Source organism: Pseudorasbora parva, chromosome 15 (assembly GCF_024679245.1).
Source record: "Pseudorasbora parva isolate DD20220531a chromosome 15, ASM2467924v1, whole genome shotgun sequence".
NCBI lineage: Eukaryota > Metazoa > Chordata > Actinopteri > Cypriniformes > Gobionidae > Pseudorasbora > Pseudorasbora parva.
Window position 1 is genome coordinate 9,053,699 of NC_090186.1, and position 21,812 is coordinate 9,075,510.

Consider the following 21,812-nt stretch of genomic DNA (forward strand, 5'->3'; position numbering starts at 1 on the left):
TCAGTGCCGTTCTTTGTTCTTTTCTCAGAGAAAAGCTTAACTCCAAGTCTTCCAGAGTCGCGGTCAAAGCTGATTCGAAAGACCGCCGTTTGCCAGTTTCTGTGTTTACTAGAAGCACGCAAACGCAACTCGGCCGTCGTCATTATGGCCCCGCCCACCGACTCTATACACGATGTGATTGGCCCGGCAAGAGTTAGGGGAATACAGCTCAGAAGGGTATTAAGAGTTGCTAGACGACACTCGCGGACAGATTAAATTTGCTGCCGCTAGGGTGCGTCTAGATTTCTAGGCTAATACACTATAACAATGATACCTTAAAATAAAGTTTAAACTAAAATTAGAATTTAATAATCCTTACATAATTTAACTGAAAGTGATTAATAATTGTTTAATTATGCAATGAAATTAAGTAAGGAATATTCAATTCGATACAATTTTACTATTAATTAAATTGCGTAATTATTAAAAAGGCTAAAAAAATGTATGAGTGTAAGGTCGGATCTTTATGACTTATGTTATGTGGTTATATACTACAAGCCTGAATGCAGATTGGATAGTTGTTTTAAGGTCATGCTCCATTGTAGACAAAAAGCCTGCTTCTGACATCAGTGGATCATACTCTTACAACAAAGAAATCACTTCAGACAGCCTATGACTAACATTATTACACACTAGACACTAATCTGGATGACTGCAATCTTGGCATGGGACAAAGAGATGCAGAAAGACACCAGGCAAACAACATTTCTCTGCTAGCAATAATAAAAGCTCTTTTAAAGAAGTGTCACATGGTGTGACATCCCTAACAGCCACCAGATAAACAGAAAAAAAAACCTTTTCAGTGAAGGAAACATAACGGACACCACAATTAGACAGAAAGAGATACAAAAGTCAGCAGTAATTAATGGCTCTGTTTAATCACTCCTCTAGACTGATTCATCTTACTGCCCTATATGGGACAGTATAAGTCTATATAGGTCATATGTATACTCTTGCAATTGTAATACAGGTGAGATATTAGGCAAAACAATCTTGCTTAAGCATTTGCTGAATAGTATGATAAAACTCTGTATAAGGTTGTCCCAAATAGTGCTCTACGCCCTTGTGGTCCTCCACCAAATCCTCCACTTTGCTGATATTGGGCCCTATCATACATTCATTATATACACTCGCTATACCAGGCAAGTGTTTTTTGCTAGTGTCAGCCCAACGCAGTTATCATTTTCACGTCCAGTGCCTCGATATTTAAAAAGAAAATGCACTCGCACTCATCTGTTCACCCATGGGCATGTTGGTCTGAAAATTAGGTGTGTTCAGGCGCATTGTTGGCCTGAAGGCAACTGAAAATGACAGCGCATTGATCAACAAAAACCTGGTCTAAAGTCAATAGCGCAGGATTTGTTGTGTTATTTAAAGAGCGCGTTAGTAATATGCGCCTATGGATGGGTGCACAAGGCACATACACTCTGCTTATTACACAGGGATGCGTAGCAGCTCGCAAATATTTTTAAATATTAAAAATAAAAGGACTCTGTGAGGAAGCATTCAGTCTTTCTGCTTGCAAATTCCACCAGGTAAAGAGTGAATCCGCCATAGCACGAGTGCAACTGGCTTTTAACGGGAAAGGGAGATGAGACTCTGATTGGTTTATTGAATGTTGCGCCCAAAACACACCCATGACTTATTAAGAGTCTAGGGACAACCATTTTGGACCATGCGCATGGCACGGCAACAGTTTTTTACGTTGTAAAACTAGCAAAATGCTAATGCCATGCGCTTCAGAGCATGCGCTCAGATTGTTAAAATAGGGCCAATAATGCTGCATAGCTTAATAGCAGCCTGCCTTAGAAAGTGCACATTGAGGGCTCAAAGGTGGCACTCTTGAGCTCCTTCTGAAATCTAAAATTTCAAATGGGACACTCTCGTGGACTTAAAAATCAATAGAAAGTTCATTTTTTAAATGGAATATTGCAGTATTTGTTATAAATTAATTATCTGTGCACATCTTTTTTTTTTTTTTGTCAAAATAACTTTTCCCTCCCTCTCACAGCGACATCTATTCTTTGATGCTGTTTAATGGCATGGGGGCGGGGCAAATACCTCTCACTCGAATTACATCACAGCAATAGCAAACCACAATGATCCAATCAAATCCCAATAGACAAAATAATGTTCCACCCTACAATTTATCTTGTAACAATTTATTAACTTCCGTTTCACTCAACGACCAAGTCTAAGTACACGTCACACACAGTCAAAAATCATTCTTCAAAATATCTCCACAGAATAAAATCATACAGGTTTGGAAAGTACATAAGGGTGAGTAAATGATGACAGAATTTTCATTTTTGAGCGAATTATCATTTTAAGCAGAGTTGCTAAGAGACAAAGTACTAGCCTGACAAACCAGACCCACATCAAGATGTTTGATCTGGAAACTCATAATTGGCAGGGCTCATTCCACGGGGCGGATAAACGGTTGTCTTTCACGCAATTGGATAGCGCTACAACCAACTAGAGCAACGAAGGTGAAGCGGATCTAGTTGAAAGATTAAACTTTCGCCGTATCCGGCCGGCAAACCTCCAAACACATCGTCCCTTTTTAAGAATGACTTCAGTGCCGTTCTTTGTTCTTTTCTCAGAGAAAAGCTTAACTCCAAGTCTTCCAGAGTCGTGGTCAAAGCTGATTCGAAAGACCGCAGTTTGCCAGCTTCTGTGTTTACTAGTAACACGCACAAACGCAACTCTGCCGTCATTATGTTAACCGACTCTATACCTGATGTGATTTATCTGACCAGAGTTTGTTTTTTACAGGTCAGAACTTTATGGAGAATTGCTTGACAATACTCGAGGCAGATTAGATTTGCTGCCACTAGGGCACGTCTAGAATTCTAGGCTAACAAAGTACAACATATACAGTATGTCTTGAACAAAATGCTTCTATATTATTATGGGATCTTCTGATCCGCAGTAATGACATCCATAAACAACTTTAGAGTCAACAATAACCATCTTTCACAAATGTACAAAATGTAAGACATCGATGCGCCTTATAATTTCACCAAGCAAAATTAGGTTGGAGGGGGGGGGGGTTATATGCACAAATAGACCTTCGACCTACATAACATTGTAGTGACTCCTAACAAAAATGGCTGCAATGTCCTGCAACATCATATTCTGATCACAAGAGGATATGGTTCCAGGATCTGTAAGATCATATGACGGGTGCTAAGCCTGGCTAACAAATGCCTCTTATATCCTCTTTTAAATAACCACTAGTGTTTACCCCATCTTGAATTATAGATTTGATCTTTCAAGAGTAGGACAATACATTCTTAATCAGAGATCAATTACTGTGACTGAACTGAAAAACTAGAGTTTGAGTTTGCGGATGTATGAAAACATTCCAATCTTATCTGATCCAACAGGCAGGGTTCTATGTTTTTATTAATAACAATAGTGCTATCTAACACATTTGCCAGTGTCAAGTGATCAAATCTGTTTTATGATTCACAGTTAATGGAAGAACTGGCAGAGATCATTTTGGACTAGTACCAAATGACCATCAAGACAGTAACAGCCAATGTGGCCTCTCATGCCACAGTTTCGACTAAACTGCATACTTGAGAGAAGACTGTGAGAAGAAACAGAAACTGCTGACTTAAGAGAAGCAAGCACCTTTGCTGCGGTTTGTCTTTATAGCATTGAATCAATACCTGAATATTAGCAATCCTGAGCCAACAGGCATGACTATAGAAAGAAACGGCAAGACCCTGTGCTGACGCATGCAGGAACATCTTCACTAAACCCTACAATGTATGCCATAGATAGATAGATAGATAGATAGATAGATAGATAGATAGATAGATAGATAGATAGATAGATAGATAGATAGATAGATAGATAGATAGATAGATAGATAGATAGATAGATAGATAGATAGATAGATAGATAGATAGATAGATAGATAGATAGATAGATAGATAGATAGATAGATAGATAGATAGATAGATAGATAGATAGATAGATAGACTTTCAGAAATGAACATTGAGCTGCACTAATGAATGCTGTAATTGTTAGTTCATGATACCCAACACATTAAATACTCTCATATAAAAGTCATATTCATCAGAATAGACCTATTTGTGTTTATAAGCCCTTGAACTGTCAGATGCTCAGTGTATAAATAGCTACTACCAGAAACCGTCCCTCTTAAATTGTTCTAGTTTTCTTCCTCGTGTTAGAGTCTCTCTAACGTGATAGTCTAGGAATGATTAAAGGGATGGATGCATAGCTTTCATCCAGAGGGTAGTAAATGTATGGCAGCAATAACTCACTTTTATTAAACACATAAAACACATGCATATATATCTCTACTATTCTTCTACAGAACAAGCTATTTTATAAAAAGAGGGGTTCACATTAAGGCAACCACCACAATCTATACATTCAGGTAGCCACACCCTATACCTCCCTCTTTCTTCTTTTCTTTATTTCGCTTTCTGCTCCCTATGCAGCCTGAAGGCCTTAATGCTCATCACAAGATCAGCCAAATGCAAAAGAAAAAAAAATACACAAAGCATTTAACAGCTCTTTATGGAACTATCTGCGTCCAAATACCCATCTGACCTGAAAATGAGGCATTCATGCACATCACTGGTAATTCATTCTAATCAGACACACCAAGAGTACATGAATTTGGTATGCAGCCACTAAATAAGGAGGGGTGAGAAGAAGGGCGTGCCCAGCTGTCTCAAAACCCCCCGGTCTGCCGTGCATATGGCCTCGATGCGGACAAAACGTGAAAGTGTGTCTGAGCATCTTCCAGAATCCCACATGCACCTCTCTCCTAAAAAAAAAAAATCCAGCAGCCCTAATAAATCAACCCCTTTCTGTCCAGACATGCACATACATCCTTGCATCCCGTGCACCACCAGAACCCCATCCTCCACACACACTCACAGTACCCTGGCACTTCCAGTTGCTCCAGAAACCTTCAGTCTTGGTTGAGTCTGCGGCTGCCATGGTGCTGCCCTGCATGCTAGGCTGGGTGAGGGGAAGGACTGCGAAACGCTTTTTGCTAACGCTACTGCTACAGCCTCTCCGCTCCTCGCCACAAATCTGTCGTTATCCCTCTCTCTGTTTCTCTCTTGCTCACTGGTTCACACCAGTGCATGAATGACCCATAAGAGGAGGAGACAGAGAGGGGAGGGGAGGCAGGGATGGAGGACGGGGAGTTTATGGTGATAGTGCTGCCCACTGGTGGAGGAACCGATTCATTTGAAGGCAGACTTAGGAGGAGGGGCAAAGTATGATAATTGACACCTTTAAAGTCGACATGAAATGGAAGTTGCGATAGTCTTTTAATATTATTATAGAACTGTATGTGAAATGGCTTTTCAAAAAAGATTTGATTTGTCCATTGGAAACTGATAGAATCATTATGGTTTGCTATTACTATGCTCTCAAGTGAGTGACTTGTCCCGTCCTCATGCCAGTAAACGCATCAGAGAAGAATTTTGTTTTTCAGGGAGGAGAAGTTAGCCTGGTTCTACCAGACTCTTGACATTCTCCATTGACAAGCATTAACTTTCTTGAAGGTGTGTACTCTGTTGAAGTTTAAAACTATTGGATCAGCCCAGAGCCACTCTGGATCTGCCATAACCAGTCGCTAAAGCTTGGCTAAACCAGTCGCTAAATGCTTTGTGTATGTCATCTCAAACTAGCGCACAACATCAACGTCATCGTTCTCAGCCACTCCCTCTGTTCGCTGATAAAATTTGACTGAAGGAAACCAGAGAATATACCGATATACCAGGTGGAGTACTGAAGGAAAATTAAAAATGAGCGGAAGTACATAGGCAGAAATCATCCTAATTGGTTGATTTGGTGGTCAAGTGAAACATCTTATTATGAATGTTGAAAATGGTTGAGCAGGATTTGTTCTATAATATTATTTCAGGATTATTTAATGAACAATGTTCCATAAAAGTAAAAAAGCAAAAGAGACCTGCAACCCAGCCAACATTAACCCTTAACCCTAACATTCCCTGAACCGAGCCAGTGCCAAAGAACTCAAAGCCAGAGCCTTTAGACGCAGAGCCCAAGCCAGACTAGTCCAACTAGGTGTGTGATGAAGACCCCTGTGTATGTCCAGGAGCTCGAGTCTGAGCCAGGGTTTTTTCAGGAACAGGAACCCGAAAAGTCTGACCGGGTGTTTGAGACGATATTATGCACAACATCAACGTCATCGTTCTCAGCCACTCCCTCTTTTCGCTGATAAAATTTGACTGAAGAAAACCCGAGAATATATATACCAGGCGGAGTACTGAAGGAAAATTAAAAATGAGTGGAAGTACATAGGAGGGCAGAGCCAGGCTAAGGGGAGGTTATTTTGATTTAAGATTTTAAAGGGAACACATGGATTAAAATAATGTGAACAAATAAATAATTTAAAAAGATTTGTGAATTTTGATTTTATTGTGACTTTAAAGGAAATCAAGAAAATGGGGAATAAAATACAACCTTGACGGTCCCTAGCCACCATTCATTTTCATTGTATGTAAAAGAGCAGCGTGGACATATGGCTAAACATCTTGTTTTATGTTTTATTTAAGAAAGAAAATCATACAGGTTTGGAATGACATATGGGTTACAATAGGTTGTTTTTGGGTCACTGTCTTTTTAAGACCGAGGAGTGAAATATTTGTTTTCCTCTCTCTTTCTCATCTTCAGTCTTTCAGATGGGGGACTAATCCTAAATAATCCTCTTGAAAAGGTTGAAATCCGGTGGTAAACATTGCTGCATACTTATTTTGCTCATTCAGAGCAAAGGCTCATTCCGTATTCAATGTATCATCTCTGATGAATTTCACTCTAGACTGCTATAACAGTGAGTGTGTGTATTTGTGTGTGTGTGAGGAAGGAGACATCATGAGGCAAGCCTCATGAGATACGGAGAATGACTCAGCACTTTGGTTAAAGGAAACAGGATGAGCTCACATGCAGGCTAGCGGACAGTCCTGTCCAGTGGTCAGGGATGGACTAGCTATATGACAAATTCAGATGGACAAGTATATATGTTACATACAATGCAAAGTAAAGATTAATACATATTAAATAAAAAAATGTACAACATCATATATACACCCACCTAAAGGATTATTAGGAACACCTGTTCAATTTCTCATTATGCAATTATCTCCCAACTAAATGTCAGAATGGGAAAGAAAGGTGATTTAAGCCATTTTAAGCATGGCGCGGTTGTTGGTGCCAGAAGGGCCGGTCTGAGTATTTCACAATCTGCTCAATTACTGGGATTTCACAAACAACCATTTCTAGGGTTTACAAAGAATGGTGTGAAAAGGGAAAAACATCCAGTATGCGGCAGTCCTGTGGGCGAAAATGCATTGTTAATGGTCAGAGGAGAATGGGCCGACTGATTCAAGCTGATAGAAGAGCAACTTTGACTGAAATAACCACTCGTTACAACCAAGGTATGCAGCAAAGCATTTGTGAAGCCACAATACACTTGAGGCGGACGGGCTACAACAGTAGAAGACCCCACCGGGTACCACTCATCTCCACTACAAATAGGAAAAAGAAACTACAATTTGCACGAGCTCACCAAAATTGGACTGTTGAAGACTGGAAAAATGTTCCCTGGTCTGATGAGTCTCAATTTCTGTTGAGACATTCAGAAGGTCGAGTCAGAATTTGGCATAAACAGAATGAGAACATGGATCCATCATGCCTTGTCACCACTGTGCAGGCTGGTGGTGGTGGTGTAATGGTGTGGGGGATGTTTTCTTGGCACACTTTAGGCCCCTTAGTGCCAACCGGGCATCGTTTAAATGCCACAGCCTACATGAGCATTCTTTCTGACCATGTCCATCCCTTTATGACCACCATGTACCCATCCTATGATGGCTACTTCCAGCAGGATAATGCACCATGTCACAAAGCTTGAATCATTTCAAATTGGTTTCTTGAACATGACAATGAGTTCACTGTACTAAACTGGCCCCCACAATCACCAGATCTCAGCCCAATAGAGCTTCTTTGGGATGTGGCGGAATGGGAGCCTCATGCCCTGGATGGGCATCCCACAAATCTCCATCAACTGCAAGATACTATCTTATCAATATGGGCGAACATTTCTAAAGAATGCTTTCAGCACCTTGTTGAATCAATGCCACGTAGAATTAAAGCAGTTCTGAAGGCAAAAGGGGGTCAAACATATTAGTATGGTGTTTGAAATAATCCTTTAGGTGAGTGTATATATAAAGGTAATATTATGAAACAGTACAATTTAAAATAACTTTTTTTGAATATATTTTAAAAAGTAATTTATTCCTGTGATGGAATTTTCAGCATCATTAGTCTTTAGTGTCACAATGTCCTTCAGAAATCATTCTAATTGGTTGATTTGGTGGTCAAGTGAAACATCTTATTATCAATGTTGAAAATGGTTGAGCAGGATTTGTTCTATAATATTATTTCAGGATTATTTAATGAACAGTGTTCCATAAAATTTAAAAAGCAAAAGAGACCTGGAACCCAGCCAACATTAACCCTTAACCCCAACATTCCCGCCCCTGAACCGAACCAGTGCCAAAGAACTCAAAGCCAGAGCCTTTAGACGCAGAGCCCAAGCCAGACTAGTCCAACAAGGTGTGTGATGAAGACCCCTGTGTATGTCCAGGAGCTCGAGTCTGAGCCAGGGTTTTTTCAGGAACAGGAACCCGAAACGGCTAAGTCTGACCAGGTGTTTGTGACGCTATTATGGGACAGAGAACCAGCCATTATCCTACCCCTAAAGTATGTTCCTCCTGATGTGTACTCGTCGATTCCCTGATCCCTCTGGTCCCGCTTAGCATCAAGTCTCCTTCGACGGCAAGTTCTAAGCCTCCGACTCCCTCCTTCTCTGCCAAAGCCATCCAGTTCTTCTGCCCCATCTCTGCTGCCTCCCTTCATCCCTCCAGCTCCTGCTTCACTGGCTCCACTTAGCATCTCATATCCGTCTTGGGCTTTCAATTATCCAGCTCTGTCCTGGTGTTTCAATCCTGCTGCTTTACCTTAAGCCTCAAATCTGGACTCCACCATGCTCTGCTTCACCTCAGTGATGTTATCCCTGTAATGTTAGGTTTATGTTTGTATTTTCTTGTTTTCAGCATGTCCTCTATTCCCACTCCTCATTTGATTGTCATAGCAATGATTTGAATCACCTGTTCCTTGTTCACCCTTGAGTTACTCAGTATATAGTCCTCAGTTTGAGTTGTGCTTTGTCTGTACATGCATCTAGTGTTGCTTCAGTGTATTGATTTTACAGTCTCCTTCTTTCTGTTTTTCTCCTGCATGTTTATTTAGTTTGAAGAATTAATACGTTTTGGCTGAAATTAGATCCGGTCTACTCTAAACTACTCTCTTGCTGCAACCACCACCATGACAAATGGCTGGTAAAATCATAAATACTCTCCTCATTTTTCACATTAAGATAAACCATTTAATATTAGCCATGAGCCATTTTTCTTTAAAAATCTCAGACTATAAAGTCTTATAAATCGATTAATCATGGTCTCTGATTCTAGGCATGGTGGGGTGGCAGACTGTAATGAGACACTTCAGTGCACAGAGAACCTCCACCATGATCCCATATGTCATGCATGGTAAGAGATAACAATTAATTTAACATAAAAAGGAACAGCACATCATCGTGAATTATGCATGATCTTTGATATGTCTAACTCAAAGGTTTAGCATTTAAACTTTTGTGTATTATTATGCAACAAATGCAAGTCTAAACAAAGGAAATTAGCATATATTCCTCAGCTTATTTTTGCCATTTTAAATGTAATGATTAATGATCGGAATAATGTGATAATGTGGAATGACCTTGCAAGCCTTAAAAGAGTGAATTGCAACTTGACCCCTCCAGTGGAATCAGTGTTTTACATAATGTTAATGATATAACTACTACTGCTGTTAATGATATAACTTCATGAGGAAATATTGATGAATGCAGAACCTGGTTAAAATCATAAGAGACAGCAGCAGTAAAGGAAACCATCCATGAATGCAACACATCAAAGAATCCTGAAAGATGTACTGTTTTCAAATGGACAGACAGATTACAGAAGGATCATGTGACACTGAAGACAGAAGTAATGACTTCTAAAAATTCAGCTTTTCCATCACAGGAATAAATTACATTTTAAAATAAAATTGTAATCATCTTTCACAAGATTACTGTTTTACTTTATTTTTGATCAAATAATTGCAGTCTTGGTGATCACAAGAAACTTAAAAATCTTAAATTATTTGGGATGCCTGCCTTTACATGCACATCTTCTTCTTTTTCTTTCGGCTGTTCCCTTCAGGGGTCCCCACAGCGAATCATTTGCCTCCATCTATTCCTGTCCTCTTCTCTCAGACTGACTACCTTCATGTCCTCCTTCACTACATCCATAAACCTCCCCTTTGGTCTTCCTCTTGACCTCCTGCCTGGCAGCTCTGACCTCAGCGTCCTTTTACCGATATATTCCCTCTCCCTCCTCTGAACATGTCTAAACTATCTCAACCTGGCTTCTCTAACTTTGTCTCCAACACATCTCACATGTGCTGTCCCTCTGATGTCCTCATTCCTGATCCTATCCATCCTCGTCACTCCCAAAGAGAACCTCAGCATCTAAAGCTCTGCTACCTCTAGCTCTTCCTCCTGTCTTTTCTTTACATGCACATGAAGTTTAATAATAATAAACTAGTAATAATAATTTGTTATTATTAATATAGCGCTTTTCTGAGTACTCAAAGCGCTTTACATGGAAGGGTCAACCACTACCAATGTGCAGCATCCACCTGCAGGTCACCCGGCAGCTATATTGTGCCAGAACACACCTTAATGTTGGAGAGGAGACTAGGACATGATGGACAGGGGTCAATGGGCAAATTTGGCCAGGATGCCGGGGTTACACCCCTACTCTTTTTCTGAAGGACATCCTGGGACTTTGAATGACCACAGAGAGTCAGGACCTCGGTTTAACGTCTCATCTGAAGGGCAGTGCTTGTTATGGTATAGCGTCCCCATCACTGTACTAGGGTGTTAGGAACCACACAGACCACAGTGTGAGCGCCCCCTGCTGACCTCACTAACACCTCTACCAGCAGCAACCTGGTTTTTCCCAGGACGTCTCCCATCCAGGTACTGACCAGTCTCAGGTCTGCTTAGCTTCATGACATCCCATTCTTAATCCGTAGGGTTTAATATGTAGTTGGCCCACCCTTTGCAGCTATAACAGCTTCAACTCTTCTAGGAAGGCTTCTGTGCAGGCCAGTCAAGTTCCTTCACACCAAACTCGCTCATCCATGTCTTTATGGACCTTGCTTTGTGGACTGTTGCGCAGTTATGTTGGAACAGGAAGGGGCAATCCCCAAACCGTTCCCACAAAGTTGGGAGCATGAAATTGTCCAAAATGTCTTGGTATGCTGAAGCATTAAGAGTTCCTTTCACTGGAACAACCCCACATAACCCGCCCTTCACCAAACTTTTTCCTTGGCACAATGCAGTCAGGCAAGTCCACTCGTGCATTGGATTGCCAGACAGAGAAGTGTGATTTTTTACTCCAGAGAACATGTCTCCACAGCTCTAGAGTCCAGTGACGGTGTATCTGATGATACTGTATCCGATGATTTGCATTGCACTTGGTGATGTAAGGCTTGGAACCCATTCCATGAAGCTCTCTACATACTGTTCTTGAGCTAATATGAAGGCCACACAAAGTTTGGACATATGCATCTATTGACTCTGCTGAAAGTTGGTGACTTCTGGGCACTGTGCGCCTCAGCATGCGCTGACCCTGCTCTGTGACGTGACCTACCATTTCAAGTTGAGTTGCCATGAGTTGCTGTTGCTACCGATTGCTTCGACTTTGATATAATAACAGTTGACCGTGGAATATTTAGTAGTGAGGAAATTTCACGAATGCACAGGTGGCAACCTATCACGGTACCAAGGTTGAATTCACTGAGCTCCTGAGAGTGACCAAGTCTTTCACAAATGTTTGATTTGAACCCCTGAATTCAATGATTTGTAGGGGTGTCCCAATACTTTTGGCATTATAGTGTATTGAGATCAAAATCTGTATTTTATACAAACATTACACATAAAATTATAATGCATTAAAACCCCTCTCCTGTCTGTGGGCTGACAGCGAGACAATGACTGCACATGGTAAACTGAGCCCTCTGCTGGAAGAAAATAGCAGTGATATCCATCTTCAGTATGTGTACATGCGGTTACAAGAGCCATCTCCTTTCTAGAGGCTTCTGTGAGACACTGAGCTCAAGAGAGGAGGGGGAAAAGGAGGTGCGGTCAGACAGACTGTGGCACCATACTTAATTTTCAGACCGCCATAGACACAAGCATACAATGGTCTGTAGGCAACAACAGTCAAATCGGTCTGCTTTTACAAACAGTTCTCCTTGATTAAGGGTGTTGTAAAGAGGAATATATTGACTGAAAGTAACACATGAAACATTGATAAGAATTGATTTTTAGTAAAACATACAATTCACTTAAAAAACATATGTTGAATTTCCAATTAGATTAGCACTGCATGAAAGGATTTAGAGCTGTCTGCCATCCACCGCAAAACATATTTAACACTGTCCATCAAAAAGAATAAAAAAGTCTGAACAGATGAAACACATTTCATAGTCTTTTTATCTCACTATAGGATCTGTGCAATGCCTTCTCCTCCCACTGCAGTGTGGCTATGTCATCACAAGACGGCAGCACTGGTCACAAACATAGCAGACAGAAACAGACCTGAACCATAGGGGGAGGCTTTGTTCTGAACTCTTCAAACAACAGTCCCGCTCAAAGCATTAATGACGTAACGACTTCAACAGACAAAAACAAAAGACGTTAGTGGATAATTCATCCACTAATTATTTTAAGACAAAACTAACACTAATAATTTATAAATTATGAAGAAAAAAAACATTTGTTTTGTTTAGTAATTATATTGGAATAAAGCAATTATATGAAATTTTAAATACACAAACTGTTGTTTTAATCTTAAATTGTTTTAAAATTAAAAGTGCATGTAAACCTACTGATATCTGAGAGAAACTGCAAGTTAAATACCAAAGTTAATTTATATGAGGTTAGGAAAATATTAGCTGTAAATTGTCAGCTGGCCTGTGCATGCCCAGATTGACAGATTCCCAAGGGAGAAGAGACTGAGTCTTTTAAATGGGTTTTTTCCTGCTGTTAAAGCCAAAGGGAATTTCCTTCTTACAGGGTGAGGCCAATAAGTTTTTTTATTATTTTAAATTTATTGTATCACAGAATTCTGGCTTTAAAGTGATAGTCACCCAAAAACATATTTTCAGCCATCCTTTACTCATGTCATTCCAAACATGTATATCTTTCTTTCTTTAGTGGAAGATGTTTTGAGAAATTGTATTTTTGGTCCATACCGAGGGGTTGCTAGTGGGGTGAAATGTGGTGATGAATCCTAAGATAACAAAAATTCCTCAAAATGTATTTTGTGCTACACAGGAAAAAAAACAGTCATAGAGGAATACATTACAAATTTTTATTATTTTTTATTATGCAAATTTAAAAAGTAATTTGTGCAGTTTTATATTTAAAGCGGCCATTTAAACACTCAAATTCTTGTCGACATGCATTTTAAAAGATTTCTTACTTTCTGTACTAACTGTATTGTTTTAAAATGTCATATAAGTGCTAATAAGGTGCAGTCACATTCGAACATTTTGCAGACAAAAAGGTCCATTGTCTATTGTCAATAGTGTAGTGATGTATGGAGCACAGATCACAGAGAAGTTACTGTAAAAAAAAAGTGTTGGTCAATGCAGCAAATCATGTGATTCCAAATGTAATGACATGAAAACTTGCTGAACATCAATATATGTGACCGTACAGTGGGATGGGACGGTGAGGAATTTTTCCTACCCGTTAATCGAAATGTGACAACACTGGTAATCAAGGTCGTAACTGTGTCTTGAACATTGGGGGGAACAAAATGTTCTAGGTCAAATTGTAGCCTACTTGAAGTGGTCCATTTAATCTATTTGCAAATAATATTTTGTTTCAAAATATGCAAACATCTAGACTGACAAGCCAGACCCACATTAAGATGTTTGGTCTGGAAACTCACCATTGACGGCTCAATCCGAGGGGCGGGATAAACGGTTGTCTTTCAAACTCCCTCTGCACGCGATAGGATAGCGCTACAACCAACCAGAGCAACGAAGGTGAAACAGAGCTTGTTGATAGATTAAACATTCGCCGTATCCGGTCGGCAAAACATCTTCCCTTTTTAAGAATGACTTCAGTGCCGTTCTTTGTTCTTTTCTCAGAGAAAAGCTTAACTCAAGTCTTCCAGAGTCGCGGTCAAAGCTGATTCGAAAGACCGCCGTTCGCCAATTTCTGTGTTTACTAGAAGCACGCAAACGCAACTCGGCTGCCGTCATTATGGCCCCGACCACCGACTCTATACACGATGTGATTGGCCCGGCAAGAGTTAGGCGATTACAGCTCAGAAGGGTATTGAGAGTTACTAGACGACACTCACGGGCAGATTAGATTTGCTGCTGCTAGGGTGCGGCTAGAATTCTAGGCTAGCAAACATCCACTCTTGTGTCTAATCTGCCGAAAACGCTTAAAAGTGCACTATGCAACTTTCCGTCCACTAGAGGGCGCCTATTCAAAACAAATGCGTAGTTTGATGACTCCAAGTTTGAGGGCAGTATCTTGGGACATGTGTTCTTCACCTCACAGCCGGGGGAAAATAGGACTCGGGCAGAAATCATGTTCATGGATGTGGTTATTAACGTTACTGTAGTATGAAGCAGAGCAGGACCGAGTGTTGTGGAGCTAAGCACGGCTGCTGGAGCGATTGTTACACAAACATACGGCTCGCGAGCACCAGGGCCTTTATTATGACAGGACAGGACACAGTCACCGGACGCCTGCACTATTTCCACTTTTCCGGTCATGATTATAAGGTAAAGCAGCTCTGTTTATCATATTAGATACATTTAAGTGTGTTTAAAATTATGTTATGACGTTATTCTGTGCGTTCGCTCTGCACTGCTGTGACATGTTCACACTGCTAAGAGAAAAGCGCTTCTGCCAAATAAAATTGAGGATAACGCAGATATGACGCAATTGACAGGCGACTCCCTCAAACGCTATGCTGACACGTCCCGGTCCTTGGTTAAAATAGCAATTTTCTTTTGGGATATTGTAAGAACTCAAATTAACAAAATATATAACAGTGGCCTGGTTATTTTTGGATATTTTACTGCAAAAATACTACATAGTGCACCTTTAATGTTTCTTGTCTCATCACATTGCGTTATGAATGACAAGGATCATGTAAACGAAAGCATTTTTATTTCAAAATGGTGAAATTTCATAAAATAAAAGTTGAGTAGTTTGCATCACTGTATATTACATAAAACACTTGTCAAATATTAAAGGTTTAGCAACTTACATCTTATGCATTGGTCTTTGGTGAACATTAAGCCCCACCTTCTTTGATCTGATTGGGCATCATTTTGACAATGATCAAAATGAGCGCTGTCGAGCGCTGTGAGATCGCTGAAGCATTCATTTAATTGTAGTGTCTTATATCTAACTGAAGTATATATATGTTTTATTATATATATATATTGAATGCAATATAGTGACCTTCAGAACCCACCTTGCCCCCTTGTGTCTTAAGGTGACCATTAGTGTTTGGGGAACATGTGTTTACCTTTCTCCCTGGATAGACTCTGGAAGACAGAAGGTGGTACAGTTGTTCTCTCAGAGCCCCTACGGCCTTGACTGGAACGCCTTCTTTCTTTCTGGTGCACCTCCCCAGCAGGATGCTCCACCTTCAGCTCTGGCAGGCTCGGGCTAGGGGTTATGCTGCTGGGTTTAGGCTTCTCATCCATGATGGATGTCTTCTCTTTAGGAGCACCGGTTGGCGCCGGAGCAGTCGGAGGAGGTGTAGTGGGAATCACAATGGGTTCTTTAGTTGCAGAACTCAGGGTTGTGGGTTTTTTGACCAGCTGTGGGGTCTCCTTGAAGCCCTTTGTTGAGTCGTGGGTCAATCTTTTGGGACTTTCCTCTCCGCAGGACTCCAGAGCCAGTTCACTGTCCAGCTCTGCTTCACGCTCCTCCCTTAAGATGCTGTACTGCATAGTAGGGCTCGGGGCGAACGCAGGAGAAGAAGACGGGACAGGCACTGAAGAAGGTACGGTGGTCGACTGAGAGATGCTGGGACTCTTACTGAAGCTCATGTAGCCAGAGCTGGGAGCTCGCTGACTAGACTCTTCAGACACCAGCTCAATCTCAGAGTCGCCAGATTCTGCGCTGCTACCCTCGACATCCTGGGGGGACAGGGGCAAGGTGGGTTTTGGGGGAGAAGTCTTCAGTTCCATTGGGGAACTGTCTTGCTTGGAAGCAGGTTGAGAGGGTGAAGTGGGTGACGTTTGAGACTTGTCTTGGAAGGAGCTCATTATTTTACTTTCACCAGTCATGATGTTTGGATCCGATGGAGAGTCAGACTTTTCTATAAAGTAAGAGAGGGAGAGAGAAAGGAGAGGGAGTGTTTTAAAAAAAGTAAGATGTGTCTTGTGGCCATCTGCTCTGCCAAGGCACCCAACAGTTTAGGCATATGTGTGATACATTGTTAAAAAGGTGTAACATACAGCAAGTAAAGCCAATGAAACACTGCTATATATTTGCATACTATATTTGAGTGTTTCTTCAACTATAAGTACTTTAAACTCTGTTCACTGCCACTCAAGCCTGACTATAGAGATGTCACGGTGAGGAAATTTTCACACCGGTAAATAAAACTTACAACAACACCGATATTAGCAATAACACTGGGAAAGGGGATGGATATATTGTATATTTGCGCAGATCTAGTAGCTACTATCAATATGCAGGGTTTTGAAATCGCTTTTGAAAAAAGCAATACATCCAATGAGGTGACAGTACACAATTGACGATCTGTCTTCTTTGTGCTAAGATCCCCCTAAGGAGGCTTCTTCAACATTGACTATGGTTGTGCTGAATCGTTCAAGCTCAGTGCTATGCTGAATCGTTGGGGATTGTGATACCTAATCCTAGAAAACAAATTGAATGTGTGCTTGCTTTTCAATTTCACTTTCGAACTCTTGGTCATGCATACTCTGACTCCTTCGGCACTATGCTGCGACTTGTTCTTTATGGAGTAGATCAGAAACTTTCAGTTTTTAATTGTCCAACTAAATTGTTCATTGTCACACTGAACAAAATGGTTTTTATTTCTATAAAAATGCAAAGCAACAGTGGGGCAGTGCCGCTATGGGCAAGTCATGTAAATAAATGAAGCCTTGGTGAGCATAAAATTTGTTTACAAACCCCAAACTTTTGAACACTAGTGTACTGTGATTTTTTTAAATCATTGGGCCTCACTGATACTTCAGAAGTTTTGGAATTGTTTTTGCTAATTTTTCTCAAGGATCAGTTGGATTTTATGTTATACAGTTGTTCATTTGTCTACCACTATAGATAAAAGCAAAACTAAATTAATACATTTAAATGTATGGAAGTTCCCACATTGAAAAATACACCTACACTGGATTACAAGGTCAGCTAGCAGAGAAATTAAATATTGTGTATTGAATACATTGCAGTGAAGTGCTTATGTGGGATGATGATGCTTACCTGTAGGGGGTGAAGATGACTCAGGGCTTTCATCCTCGGGCTCTGAGAGGGTGACGGTGGGCACTCCCTCCAGCCCCAGACTCAGGATACTCTCCTTCTCTGACTCTGGAAATGTGGGGCTGTACTGGACTGTGGTGGGCGATACAGATGTAGGTGGCATTTCTGTCAGAGTGATCTTTACTGGACTGGCACTGCTGCCAGTACCTGAAGAACGATAGGGCTGATAATCAGACAGTTCATCATCAGATGGTTCCTCCACATAAGGGAAGGTCTGAGAGTCCAGAACTTCTGCAGAACCAATGTCCTCCACATCCACTTCTACCGGTGAAGGGCTCTTCTCCAGTTTAGTGTACTGGGTGGGCTCTGAGAGGCCACTCATCCTCCAGTCCTCCAGGGGGCGCTGTGAGCTACAGGAGTCCTCTTTACGGCTGATGTCCATGTAGTTGTAAGAAGAGTCAAAAGCTTTCTCAGAGTCATGTATCTTGTGAGAGCTATCAGCCGGGTCTGCATTGGATTTTATCTCAATGCCGGAGCCTGAGGTTTGCATGAGGGAATGGGATCCAGGAATTAAGTCATCAGTGTGGGATGTTTGTTTGTCTCCAGATCTGCCCCGGCTGCCAGTAAAGTAGGAGGTGTCTTCATGTGAGACATAGCTTTGATTGGACAAGAGAAAGGTGTACAATTCATCCCCGTCATCAGTGGATTTAATCTGGAAGTTTGAATACGATTTATCTGCATGAGAGAAGAAGACCACAAGCAAGCATTTTAAATAACTTATTTTAAAATTAGGGCAAACCATGTTTAAAAAATGATTAGGCTTATTTTTATTTGCTTAAATCTGTATCTATTATACTTCGTTGTACTGTTATGTTGTTTGTAATTGTATTATTATATTGATAAATAAATGCAGAATCACAATAATGTGCATCACAAGGCTTCTTACATCAAGTGACCTTGGGGTAAATTTGACTTGTGAATTGTGTTCACTGTGTTGTTTGTGAAATTCAAATGTTACAAAGAGAATGAATGAAAGTGTATCAAGTAATCATTTTGATGTTTTCCAGAAGGCTTTAGTGGGGTATGGCAGTGACGGCACCATCAAAACCCCCTTTCACACCAACTGTCCTTGTCTCTAAGTCCTTCTCATCACATTGCCTTTCCCTTTCTTTCTGTCCTTCTCTCTATTATTGTGGCTATTTGTGGCAGATGACAGTTTTCCAGTTTAATGTTTATCTGAAGGTCGACTGTAGAGATATCACATAAGGACAAAATAAGCACACACGCGTGTGCACACACACACACACACACACACACACACACACACACACACACACACACACACACACACACACACACACACACACACACACACACACACACACACACACACACACACACGCAGCATGCACACACGCACACACTATATATATATATATATATATATATATATATATATATATATATATATATATATATATATATATATATATATATAATGTCTCCTTTACCCTAAACCTATCAAGCACAGAAACCTTTAAAAAAAAAAAAAATGTTTCTCATGTGGACCAAAAATGTATCATTATGGGGACACGCACACTGTAAGATTTCAACCAGGGAACAGAAAATCAGTCTACAAAATAAGAAGGAATATTCAGTGATTGAAAGAAACCAAGAAGATCATCAATATGTTACTTTCCTCTAAAGGTGATCTGTGTAATTTTTTCATTGTTAAAAAAACACAGTATATCACTCTTCCTATAATGTGCAGACACAAGGGTAAGCAATGATCCAAGACAAAAACTAAAACGTTTGCTACTGAAAGTGCTGAACGTTCCAGATATTTAAGATAAAATATATCTGTAATGTTTTATCTGTTATTTAACATATTTTATATTATGTATAAGATTATTCATGATATTATTACTAACCAAGATTTTTTGCTGTTCCAGCAATCGGTTATCGTGCCTATGAATTGGCAAAACCTCAATATATCACTTTGAAGGTTAACTCAAAGGTTGATGAAAAATGTTTCATTTTTGTGTGAACTATGGTTAAAAATAATGTCATATTATACCTTGAGTTATCTGTCTTTCATATTGTGTGCATTAGCAGCACTATCACTGAATTTTTGTTCATGCTATAAGTGAATGGATGAATGAACAGATGGAGAGGAGGAGAGAGGTGAGAAGATAGATTGATGAGCAAGCATCTGAATTATTAAAATGGATAACATTTCACTTGTTTTTATTGTATTTTATTTTATTTAATTTAGTTTTATTTTTTTATTTCAGTCTCATTTCAGTTGTTGGTTTTGAAAATGACCTTTTCATTTCACCAAGTTTAGTTTCCCTAATAACAAAACCACAAAATCTGCCTGTGATGAAAATACACATTATAACAGCATCACACTTAAATAGCAATACAAGTAAATAATTTTTTTCCATCTATAGGCTAATAGGATAATTCCATGACTTGTGTAAATCGCTAACATGACCCCACTCCATCAGAGATCCTGTGCCTCTGTCTCTGCACTGCCCTACATTCACTGGGCAAAATGACTCCATTGGGACTCTATTTTTAACCATCAGTAGCTAAGAAGTGTGAAGATCTATGAAAAAAGTGCAAAGAGAGAAGAGTCACTGATTTTTCAAAAACAAAAACCACATCAGCTCACACCCTTCTGTATCACATTGCCAAGCAACACACCAACTGAACTGATGACCTTAAAACAAACTGTAAACTATATAACGACAGGATCATCTCAGCAACTGTCATAGAACTGTTTCTGTACGTGAGGGCCGATCAGTGTTCACACACATGCACACACACACGTACGCACACACACACACACACGTCTGGTTCACTATCTTTGTGGGGACTCTCAATAGACGTAATGGTTTTTATACTGTAAAAACTGTACATTCTATCCCCCTACACTGCCCTTAAACCTAGATCACAAGAAACATTCTGCATTTTGTCTTTCTCAAAAAAACTCATACTGTATGATTTATAAGCCTTTTGAAAAGTGGGGACCACTGGCTGGTTCCCACAATATAGGTGATCTCAGGTTTTACTATCCTTATGGGGACATTTGGTCCCCACAATGTAATATAAAAAAGGGCACACACACACACACACACACACACACACACACACACACACACACACACACACACACACACACACACACACACACACACACACACACACACACACACACACACACACACACACACACACACACACACACACACACACACACACACACACACACACACACAGTCCTTCAGCCCACATCTCTCACCCTCAAAATTTAATAGTGTGCAAGCCATGACTCATCCTCTCAAAAACATGCCGATAGTAAGAACACATGGTGGCCTTAAGTGCTGACCTTTCATTAGAGTCCCAGTTACTAAAATTTGTTTCACCTGCACAAATGCTTGGATTGAAAACAGGCATATAAAATGTGTTGCTCCTACCAAACCCCATTACACTGGCAGTTCTCTAGCTTGTATATAATAACTCAAGCATTCAAGTGTGTCTTTGTTCTAGACATTTACTACAGTGTTTTCCAGTCTGGTCCTCTAATGAGAGAGGATATAATCCTTTTAAACACTCCATGAAATCAAAATTGAATTTTTGTGGCATTTTTCAACGTCTGTTTGCATTAACTCCATCTATATAATACACTACCAGCAAAAGTAAAGGTCAGTAACATTATTTCATGTTTATTTTTTCATATCCAATGCTCGCAAAAGCTGCGTTTATATGATCAAAGATACAGTAAAAACAGTATTATAGAGAAATAATATTACAATTGAACTGTTTTCTGTTTTTAAAATATCAGATTTATTCTTGTGATGTCAAAGCTGAATTTTCAGCACCATTACTCCAATATTCAGTGTCACATGATCCTTCAGAAATCATTCAAAAAACAATTATAATTATGAATGTTGAAAACAGTTTAAAAAGAAATCTGCATTCAAGCCATTTTAATGGGGTCTTTACTAAGACAAGGGACAAATACAAGACAACAAATAATAAGCTAATATATTTGCCTTTCGCCATCCTGGC

General features: G+C 40.0%; 1 protein-coding gene across 2 annotated transcripts in view; it reads right to left on the reverse strand.

The window, feature by feature from the left end:
- rtn1b (reticulon 1b) overlaps positions 1–21,812 on the reverse strand; it is a 48,225-nt gene that overhangs the window by 10,531 nt on the left and 15,882 nt on the right. Inside the window, exons 2-3 of one of the 2 annotated variants that reach the window (XM_067417016.1) lie at positions 17,739–18,470; positions 15,793–16,593 (exon numbers count right to left, since the gene is read on the reverse strand). In XM_067417016.1, coding sequence (XP_067273117.1) covers positions 15,793–16,593; positions 17,739–18,470 — 1,533 coding nt within the window. Of the gene's footprint in view, positions 1–4,968; positions 5,178–15,792; positions 16,594–17,738; positions 18,471–21,812 lie in introns of those variants that run through there. The other variant, XM_067417017.1, reaches the window with a different exon arrangement.